Source organism: Yamadazyma tenuis, chromosome 1, assembly GCF_029203305.1.
Source record: "Yamadazyma tenuis chromosome 1, complete sequence".
NCBI classification, from domain to species: Eukaryota; Fungi; Ascomycota; class Pichiomycetes; order Serinales; family Debaryomycetaceae; genus Yamadazyma; species Yamadazyma tenuis.
The window spans coordinates 1,319,785-1,330,376 of record NC_089461.1 but is presented as its reverse complement, the minus strand read 5'-3'; the positions used below and the strand labels follow the sequence as shown (position 1 = coordinate 1,330,376).

Below are 10,592 nucleotides of genomic sequence, written 5' to 3'. Positions count from 1 at the left end.
CATCATATACGTAAATACATAGAAGAGATCTGCATAATATAAAAACAACGACTATAGATTTTACTAAACACGTTGATTCAGCTGTGTGTCAATACTTGGCTCTGATTTCAATTCTGGTATTAATTTTTGCTGCACTCCTGGTTGTGTCTCTGATTGTGGCTGTGTTTCTAAAGCAACGTCACTTCTTGAAATTTTTTCGTCTTTCCTTCCCTCTTCCTTAATAGACACTTCTGCATAGGACGCACCATTGTCGTCTTCATTGATGATATTGGTTTGATCATTTTCATTGTCTAAGTCATTATCTTCATTGCCTTCAACTTCTGCCTCGCCATCTAGATCTATTTCACCTTCTGTATCAGCTCGGGTTGCATCCAACGGATCACTATTTTTTAAACTGTAAGCAATCATCTCCCTTCTGTATCTAGCTTTTTCATCCTCAAATATCTTATGATAAGGCTTGCGAGCCTCCTCATCTAAGTTTTTCCAGGCTTCCACTAGGTTCTTACCCAAATCATGAACTGAAGATAAGGAACTATCACCAGTTTCATTCTTGATTCTTTCTTTCTCCAGCTCACAGAATATCAAATATGCGTTTGTCGGTCTTTTGGGAAGATTTGGGTCTCTTATACGGTTTTTCAAAGTACCTTTAGGCGCAGTCAGTTTCTTCGGTCTCTTGTTTCCTGACTTCGCTTTCTCATTCAAATCCAATGACGGAGAAGGTGGAGGTGACATTTCTTCCAATGTATCGGGAAAACTAACAGAATTTGTTTCCAAACGCTCCAATAATATAGAATATTCCAATCTCAAGCGACGTATAGATGATTTAGTTCTATTGATTGCTAAGGTAACCAATTCATTGCTTTGGTCAACTTCATCTATTCTTCTCTTCAAGTCTTTGCATTTCAATCTATACTTTTGCTCTATGAATTTGGTTAGTAATCAACCACATTCTTTCTATTACTAGTACTAACGATGATACATACCTTCGCTTTCCGGGGCCAGATCTTTAGTAGTCATCATAAAAGCTAAATAAAATTCCTCCTTGAACCTTTTCCTACTTTTCTATTCACTGCGCGTTATAATTTTCAGTGAGAGAAAAATCAAACAATTACAAATAACTACCTAAATACTAGAAAAATAAGCTTAAACCGCCATCACCGAACCCTGAGAAATATCATCGAGCAATTCTCTATCCAGCATAATTATAATTGGAAACAGTTGGTGTTAAAATCTCATAATCAGATCCCAATTCAAAATCATCTGTGTCACTGACATCAATCAACATATCTTGGTCCTTATCTTGAAATGGAGACCGGGAAGAGCGGTCCGTCTCACTTTCAGTTACCGATCCCATTTCTTCCCGTCTCTCGGCATCTAACTTTGCATCAATGTAGACGGATGTTGAAAGCTTCTCAATAGACTCCTTTGGCAAGCTTGGTAAAACCATCGAGCTGGTAGAACCTATATTGTTCTTTGAAAAGTTCTCGAATTCGCTTTCGTTAATTTCTGATTCTGTAGACGAAGAAGACCCATCGAACTCTGAGATTGATCTTTCGGGGCTTTTAGAATTTGTGATCGACCATCCTCTCTCAACCTTGAAATCACCTGACAAATTCTTCATGGATAAGTCGCTCACAGCTCTGAAATCACTGTTGGTCAAGACTAATTGGAAGGGATGTTTCAAATGGGCGGCATTCAACGCAATATTGAACTTGGAGGACTTACCTGGTTCAATTCCATGTCTCTTATGCACCAAAACTTTACAAATTGAATTTCCCAAAAAGTTAAGCACCTTGATAGTCAAATCAGAACAATCGATGGCATTTTCAGTATTGTTCAAAATCGTAACCTGAGCCATGCCGTTAGATTTTAATGCTAAGTCAACAGAGACCTTCTCCAAATTTCCTGCTTCTGAATCGCTTTCTTCCATAGGTGTGACGCGGGAAAATGAAGGTAATCTTGATCTGGTAACCACTAAAGTGGATTCGGACTCGTTGAAGACACCTTGCATGACAAAGTCATCATTATTGCTGGTGATTTTAATATTCTTCCCAATGAATTTCTCAACTTCACCCTTCAAGTTATAGAATCTGGATTTAGAGGGAGCAATAGCATTGGCATTCTTGACCACAATCATTTCTCGGGAATCGTTATCAACGAACTCGAATAAAATATCGCCAGGCGGAAAGTAGTGTGTAGAAGAATTAATCAACTGAATGGAGAAAATCTTTGATTGAGGGCCAAATCTCTTGACTTTCAAATGAACTACACTTCCTTCCACCTCTTCCTTTGCTGAGTTGATTAACTCATAATCAGGTGGATTGTTTCCAATTCCTTCTTCTTCGACCACTGAACTCGCATCTTCCATGAAAGTTTCATCCACAGCAGGAGAACCACTTTCGAACGAAGAGTGGCTGTTTCCAGTAATAAGGCTCTTTAAAATTGTGAGCTTCAAGTCATCTTCTAACTCGCTACCCTCTGGCACTTCAACCAAATCCATTAACTCGCGGAATCTTCTTGAGTCTTCAAAGAGCCTCTCCAATTTCTTGACGAAAGCAGGAACACCATCCAGTAACATAGACTTCACAGAAGTTGAAAGGAATGTAGAGCAGGATCCTATGTCAATATCCAAGAAACCATCCCCCGACTTGTCATCCTTGTAATAGCTAGCTTTTGCTCTCTTTTGTTCACCCATTTCAAACATAAGGTGACAAGGCTTATGTCCTCCAATTGTTTCTTGATTGCAAATATGTGTGTTATAACAAGAAGGACACAAATCGAAATCAGAACATTCTGTGCATCTGAAACTTGGTTGGTGTGATGTTAATCTGTTAGAACAGCGGTCACAAATGATTCTCACTTCTTCTGAACTTTGAGAAGGGATGTTGTGAAGAACATCTCTGTTGATCTCGTAAGAATCAGGCTCAGCGACCTTCATAGTTGGATGCAAATATGAGTGGCCCTTGTAAGAGAGTCTTGTTTTCAGGAACACATTTTCACAAGCTTCACACAAATCGTAATTTGGACAAACTAAACACTTGAATCTTGCTCCTTTAATGGGCTCATCAACGTCACCACTGCAGTAATCGCAACATGCGTTATGGTGGAGAACTGGAGTTACATTGGTATGAGTTTCTCCTTCGGTTCTAATATCCTTAGTCGAAGGAGGAAAAGAAGTGGCAAATTCTTTAGTGACTTCTGATAAGACTTCCCTAAACTTGTCCCCAGCAACTTCCGTGATCAATTCCGACAAAGAGCTAAGGTTAATACCTGCTCTATTGAAGAAATCATTCGGTGACTCAGATGGAGATGATTTTCGTTTAGTGTCCTCTTCCAAAGGAGAATGATCGTTAATGGTCAACTTGATATGTCCTTTAACGTTCAAACTTCTTGCTAAACATTTAAAATCATCTAAAGATTCCAAAGGGATATAACGTTTGCTCTTCTTAGATTTTCTAGCAAAATGATACTGCTTGATTTTCTCCTTCTGCAATGGAAAAGGGATACCTTCATCAACTAACAAGTTGAGAAAGTCCTGTTTAGTCTTCAAAGGCACAAACTTATCAGCAGCCACTAACATCTCCTTCTGTTCAATGGCTGAATCTCTGGATAAGACTTTTGCATAGGTAATCTTGACCTTAACTATGCTATCTTCACTCATGGTGTGCTGTAATAATCGCCTTTGAAATAAAATAAAAAAAGGTAGATAAATAAGAATTTGCCCCCTGGTTTAAATTCAAGTAATGATAAGATGGTGACACTACTCCAGGTTGTCGTGCGCATCACTTTTTGCTGCCACTTTTTTTTCTCACGCCCATGAGATGCCAACTCAACAGTATAAATAATGAGCCGTAATTACCCTAAGGCAGTAGTATTTGACTTAGACTATACCTTATGGCCATGTTGGTGTGATGTCCATATTGAATTACCCTTAAAAAATCATCGGCCCGATGAAATTATCGACAGTTATGGTTATAAGCTTGCTTTGTATCCGGATGTCCCCCTGATTATTAAAGAGCTAAGCGAAAATGGTGTGAAAATCATAAGTGCTAGTAGAACTCCTACCGTACATATTGCAAAGCAGTTAATCAATCACATCAACATAGATGGTACACCAATGTATAAGTTTTTTGATTCAAGCCAGTGGGGTACTGGATCTAAAACTAAACATATTATGGAAGCGGCAAGGGAATTGGGAATGGAACAAGAGTTAAGGAATGGAGAATTCATTTTATTTGATGATGAATACAGAAACAAAGATGTAAATTCTATTGGATGCAATTTCGTATATATTAGAGATACAGATTTGGGATTGACTAGAGACATCTTTGAGAAGGGTTTGAAGAAGTATTACAATTAGAAAGTAATTATTCAATTTATATAGATATAATACAGTGCATTAATTTTCATCCATATACATCATCCCTGTGGCATCAGTTTTATCGCCTTAGGATGAAGTTCTGTACGATGAAGAAAAGCTTTACTAAACACTGAAGAACCGTAAAATCAAGTATAAACTGGTTAGTCAAAATCTTCTTGGATTGACTTAACAAGGGAAACAAGGTTAGAATGACTAGCATCTTGGGGAGTGTTGACTTCTTTCTTGTGTCAGTTAGTAACAGGATTAATAGTTAAATGATATTGCAGCGGCACATCCGACTACTCCACACGTACCTTCTTTAACCAGCTCTTCAAATCATCATTGGACCACTCATTCACGTCCACTATACTCTCTTCTGCTATATCCTTAGATGATACTTTATCTCCCTCGGCCAATTCTTCGCTAGAGAGTTCAATTGGGGCATTCACGTCTTCTTCATCACTTCCATCCTTTGATTGGGTGAAATAGTCATACAAGGACTGCTTCAAGTGAGGGAAAGTATTGAGAATGACTAAGGAAGCACCCACTATCACAGCGGAGGTTATGGTGACGTTCTTGAGTCTATTTGACTTAGGTTTCAATGATAAGGACATGGAGCTATGGGCCGTGTAAAAAAACTATGTAAAAGTTTAACAAAATTAGTCTTATCACTTGATCATCTGACAATCTTAATTAGGCTACTGGGCGCGATGATGTGCGCAGACCGATTTCGACTTTCTGGTTGCAAAATTCAAAATCAATTCAATCATTTATTAATATACATTATAATACACAAAAAGAAGTAGTTGATTAACTATAATTCTTGAGATTCTTTCTTACCAGACTTCTTTGGCAACAAGTTCTGGTGAATGTTTGGCAAAACACCACCTTGAGCGATGGTAACATCGCCCAACAACTTGTTCAATTCCTCGTCATTTCTGATTGCTAATTGCAAGTGTCTTGGAATAATTCTTGATTTCTTGTTATCTCTGGCAGCGTTACCAGCCAATTCTAAAATTTCAGCAGACAAGTATTCCAAAACAGAGGTCAAGTACACTGGGGCACCAGAACCAACTCTTTGAGCGTAGTTACCCTTTCTCAACAATCTGTGGACTCTTCCAACTGGGAAAGTCAAACCTGCCTTAGCTGATCTTGATGTTGATGCTTTTTCGCTTGTTGAAGCTTTACCTTTACCTCCCGACATTTTAATAAATTAGTGTTTAAAGATATAAAAACTAAAAAGAAGAAAAAATGATGACAACTAGGTTCTCTTATATAGGTGCCATTCTATAGCAAACGCACTAATATGAAATTAGATACCACACTAAAACCAGAGGCTGATTAAAGTATCAATTGTTTATTTTGGTATCCTTGCAATGGTCATCGCTTACATGAAGTCTCTTGGTCTAACTTTTTCTGTTGAATTTACTTTGGGCTACGCGTAAAAATCATTCTGCTGGAGTCCCTCCTTTGGGTTTATTTCAGAATGATAAGTGTATTTTCTGGAACGCATTCCCGACACGTCCTCGCGAACCCTAACCAAGGTTGGACCCGCTAAAAAGTAAACAGTAACAACAACAACAGCATGCATGAATGCATAATGTAGAACGGTGGCTTCACTTTCTACTCATACTGTGTTTATTTTGATTTGTTTTTCTACCGTTCACTAGATCATTATATAAACTTTGGAATTTCCCCCGAGTGTTTTTCTCTTTTTTCTTTCGAATTTTGATACCACAAACTAATTGATTAAAATGGCCCCAAAAGCTGAAAAGAAACCTGCCTCTAAAGCTCCAGCTGAAAAGAAACCAGCTGCTAAGAAAACCGCCTCTACTGATGCTAAGAAGAGAACCAAGACCAGAAAGGAAACCTACTCTTCTTATATTTACAAGGTTTTGAAACAAACTCACCCAGATACTGGTATTTCCCAAAAGGCCATGTCAATCATGAACTCTTTTGTTAACGATATTTTCGAAAGAATTGCTGGTGAAGCTTCTAAGTTGGCTGCTTACAACAAGAAGTCTACTATTTCTGCTAGAGAAATCCAAACTGCCGTTAGATTGATCTTACCAGGTGAATTAGCTAAGCACGCTGTTTCCGAAGGTACCAGAGCGGTTACCAAGTACTCCTCTGCTGCTAACTAAATCTGATCCCGGTTATTTTTATGTGTAATATTTTGTATATTAGTAAATATAGTTCTTTGGCTTAAAAATGGAGATCTGTCTTTGAGATTGTACTCTTTTTGCAATACAGCTTTTGCTATTTTTTGGCATTTCGTATTTTGCTACGGACGTCATTTACTCAAAAGTAACCTAATTTTGAGACTAGCAGTGTTGATGAAGCTTTCTTTCCTTTTTTTCTTTGCCTTTATTATTTATATAATATTATGATTGTAAACTTGGATTGCACCTAAATATATAATACCAAATAATAACATTTCTGATTCCTTCTTTTTCATTTACTGATCCTCTGAATTACACTCTTAGTCTAATGGTCTGAGTCGTTTATTTCTCGTACAATTTGAGTTCTCTGCTTCCATCCAGAACCTTTTTGGTTTTTAGAATTGATTCTCTTTTTTGTGAATATCACAAAAAGTAAACAAATTTTGCTAAAAACTAGATTAAAGAATATTTTTAGGGGAGTTAGAGGGAATGTTTTAAGAACCAATAAAGTACTTTCAATAACGCCTATGCTTAAGACAGTGAATGAAGTAATAGGAATCTTCAGCATTATAGTATAAAAAGCTATTGACTCCAATTTCGAAGAAAGAGTGATTTGTATAGACCAGTGTTCAAAAACAGGGCAAATATGAATACTGGAAGTAGAAGAAAATCAAGATGTAGCCTGTAGCTCATCAACAGTAACCAAAGAATGTAAACAATACGTGCTACGATTAGACTATATAATTTTCCACTTGGTTTGAACAAAGGTCTAAATCTACACAAGCAAGGAGTAATTCTTATTGGGAAGGATAAGTTTCCACTTTGAGGTAACAATAGCATTAAGCATAATCTAAATCTTGCTCGTATCAATTGTATTGGGTATTCCTGGTCGTTCGAATCAGACAAACAATACACTGGGTACTGACTAATGGAAATCGAGCCACTGAAAAGACGCTTACAAGATAATTCTAATGGAAGAGCATTCACCCGAGGTTCCAATTTTGATTAAGGAAATACAGCAAAAACAGGAGTCTATAGAATAGGGGTCTAATTTGATACGTACGCTGTGCGTACTTGACCTCTCGTGCAAATGCTGAGGACGACAGGTACAGTTCCGGTTATGATTTTCATAAGTGATTCCGAACAGATAATCTAAGATAGAGCTGGAAATTCGTTATAAGCCCCAGGCACAGAATATGTTGATAGGTTGTCAGGGAGTACGAGAAATTGCCCAAAGATATATCTATTTATTGATGAACAGTCCAACCTGGCTCTGCCAATGCTATTTGGCGTGTTCCAGTCAGGATTGTCATATTCCTGAATATTGTTATGTATGCTTAGATGTCTCAATTGCAAATTAATTTCAACTCCCTCAATGTTCATTTAAGTTCTTATTTCTATATTATGGGTTTCTTTTTCTTCTTACCTTTCCAATTAGCATCGATCGTGCCGTGATGTTCTATGTCACTCTCGCAAGCAGATCAGAATAAGGTCGAAAAAATTCAAAAAGTTAGTAAGCCAAAGAGTATAATTTAAAAAATTTATCTATATGTTGAGATAAAACTCCTGCAGCAAGGTCTCACATCCTATATTATTCTACCATTAGGACCCTTCAGTACGTTTATCCAGGTATAACAGTTACTTTTAACTACCCATTCTTCAGTTGGTGTATGGGTTACCGAATTCGTTACCCTTTTATGTCTATTCTCTTAGAAGGGGGTGGAACACACAAGTCATTTGAGAGTCCCATTTCTATTATTGCTCCACATCTAAAAAGTTGGATCTTAACTTCAAGGAGGACTAAAAGTCTACCACATATAGACATCAGAAATTTTTTGCTTACCTCTTTTCAGGTCTCGACAGAAGCATGCAGAAAAGAGTAATCGATTAAGATTATCAGAGACTTTTCACCCCTTGACCTTTCCAAGTAGGGAAACATCACCACTAGACACAATACCATCGTCAATAGTAATCCAAATATGACAAACACTATAACATAAGCTCTTCAGCAATAAAAGCCATCAAATATCTTATTAAAAAACAAAGAAAATACCGAAATTAAAAAACTCAACCAAAAAATTAACGAATAGTATTTATTTAATAAACAAAATTCATTGCTTGAAATCTATACACGGATACTTGTTGCTTAAAACTTGACGTGCCCATATGACAACTGGAAGAATCAACCAGATAACTATCTTTATATATAGCTCCAAACATCATTTTAGAATTTTCAACAAAATACTCTAGTAAACTTGTGCAAAACCGTTAGATACTGTAGTAAATACAAAACCAATAATGATAGGAACACCCTACTACCACGTAAGTAAAACCAAAAAAAGTTCAGAATACAATCTACAAACATCTTACTCCTTCTAAGCCGTAAACAAATGTACTATACGACCTAACTATGATAAGAAAACAAACCAAAGACTGTCTTTCATCGAAAAAAGCAAGATTAGACTGTTAGATTATTAATATTAGTGTAGAAATTCAAGCATCTCTAGTTACACCAAAACAATTCCAATTCAGACCCTTCAGTATGATATACTTGGGTATTAATAGCATATATCCAAGCATTATATCTTTTACATTTTCAATATGAAATGACAGTGAAGTGCAAGTTGACCAAATCGCAAAGTACAAATCAATTTACCTATCCAAAACATAAACCCATGCAAATCAAGCTAATTAATTAATTGCTTTATTAAAAAACAATGGTGGATGAATCCTAATTCCCAATAAAGTTTCGTATTATATTCCATATTTTTTAGTTTCTTTACAAGTATCCTATAGGTTTAACCTCATAAATAGATAAATAATTTAATCGCAAATCAAACCACAAAGTCAACTACTGTAAGACAAGACAACAACTTAAATACGTTTATAGAATGCGTTGTGTTAAAAGAGCAGATTTACTAACGATATGTGATTTAAATATATCTAATTTAAATCACATAAGGTGCATTCATATTCGTGCACAGTTTTAAATTGTTCTTTATGAATTATGGCACTGATAGATGTAGATTATTATCGCTTGTACCATGTTCATGCATTTATTCAAAGTCTTTATGCAAGCCTACATCAGAACTATTCCTATAAACGCTTTGTATAGGTTGTATTGGTGAATGGGATTCTTTTATTGGTTCGTATACGTTTCGGTAAATTCATGTACAAATACCCCATTTTTAGGTGAACCAAAGTACCAATTTTTGAAAGCATTGAATAAGCAAGAAGGAAATATGTATGTGTATGCTTATAATCAGTGCGATTAATTTATTGTAGACTACATACTTGTAATAAGTTTCTAGATTCGATTGAAGTGCAAGTGAAGCAGATCATCATTTTATTTATACGTTTCTTTGTTGCGACTGAATGTATTGTACACATGAGGAATTTATCTGATGCTTATATCAATTCGTAGCTTGCCTTAGTTTCTTGATTTGAGACCCAAAGTACGACTTGAATTAAAAGATTCGAAGTTCGATTTCTCTCAACCATATATTAATTTTTTAAAATATATTTCTGGTAGCATTCTTTTTTTGGGGATTCAATGAACACCTAATTAATAATGTTAATCAATTGCTGAGATATCTCATAAACTTTAGTAGCTTTATGTAGTGTTATCAATAGAATCGTTCAATAAAGTAGCGAATATAAACAGAGTGTGAATAAGTTAATATAAAAAATCACCCTTCAAGACTTAATGAATTAAATTTGCATGATATTAATATGTATGTTATGAAATGGAAGCAGACACTGGCCTTTATTCTTTAATTCTACAATTATACTTATTCGTATGTTATCAACTTTCGAAGTACGTTTGATGTTTTCTTTTAGCACTCTTGTTTGTATGTTGGTGTGGTCTATTTGATGGATGTACACTCTTATGAAATGTGTTGAATTTGCAATGCTAAGGTATCTTTTAAAAGACTTGTGGTGAATCAACTTACGAATGTTTAAACTATTAAAAAAGTAGGTAATGGCAAGGAATTAATGTTGATCAGTCTTGGAAAATTTGATATGGAGATCAAAGTACAATATTTTTGGGATAATATGGTAGTTGTAGA

At 35.9% G+C, this 10,592-nt stretch overlaps 6 protein-coding genes across 6 annotated transcripts; 2 read left to right on the top strand and 4 right to left on the bottom strand. All coding sequences in view use genetic code 12, as the record gives it.

Moving 5' to 3' along the window:
- Positions 1 to 63: 63 nt before the first annotated feature.
- On the bottom strand, positions 64 to 1,017 carry NHP10 (non-histone protein; the record flags this gene model as incomplete). Its single annotated transcript, XM_066157496.1, has 2 exons — positions 64 to 920; positions 984 to 1,017. 2 exons carry the CDS (start codon positions 1,015 to 1,017, stop codon positions 64 to 66), a joined length of 891 nt encoding a protein of 296 aa, XP_066013593.1.
- A 172-nt stretch (positions 1,018 to 1,189) lies between these two features.
- Positions 1,190 to 3,661, bottom strand: PSN45_000647 (uncharacterized protein; the record flags this gene model as incomplete). The annotated part of the gene is made up of 1 exon (XM_006688049.1): positions 1,190 to 3,661. One exon carries the CDS (start codon positions 3,659 to 3,661, stop codon positions 1,190 to 1,192), a length of 2,472 nt encoding a protein of 823 aa, XP_006688112.1.
- Positions 3,662 to 3,844: 183 nt separating this feature from the next.
- On the top strand, positions 3,845 to 4,360 carry PSN45_000646 (magnesium-dependent phosphatase-1; the record flags this gene model as incomplete). Its single annotated transcript, XM_006688048.2, has 1 exon — positions 3,845 to 4,360. One exon carries the CDS (start codon positions 3,845 to 3,847, stop codon positions 4,358 to 4,360), a length of 516 nt encoding a protein of 171 aa, XP_006688111.1.
- A 161-nt stretch (positions 4,361 to 4,521) lies between these two features.
- Positions 4,522 to 4,974, bottom strand: PSN45_000645 (uncharacterized protein; the record flags this gene model as incomplete). The annotated part of the gene is made up of 2 exons (XM_006688820.2): positions 4,522 to 4,602; positions 4,675 to 4,974. 2 exons carry the CDS (start codon positions 4,972 to 4,974, stop codon positions 4,522 to 4,524), a joined length of 381 nt encoding a protein of 126 aa, XP_006688883.1.
- Positions 4,975 to 5,174: 200 nt separating this feature from the next.
- Positions 5,175 to 5,564, bottom strand: HTA1_1 (histone H2A; the record flags this gene model as incomplete). Its single annotated transcript, XM_006688047.2, has 1 exon — positions 5,175 to 5,564. One exon carries the CDS (start codon positions 5,562 to 5,564, stop codon positions 5,175 to 5,177), a length of 390 nt encoding a protein of 129 aa, XP_006688110.1.
- Positions 5,565 to 6,114: 550 nt separating this feature from the next.
- Positions 6,115 to 6,504, top strand: HTB1_1 (histone H2B; the record flags this gene model as incomplete). The annotated part of the gene is made up of 1 exon (XM_006688046.1): positions 6,115 to 6,504. One exon carries the CDS (start codon positions 6,115 to 6,117, stop codon positions 6,502 to 6,504), a length of 390 nt encoding a protein of 129 aa, XP_006688109.1.
- Between the last annotated feature and the right edge of the window lie 4,088 nt (positions 6,505 to 10,592).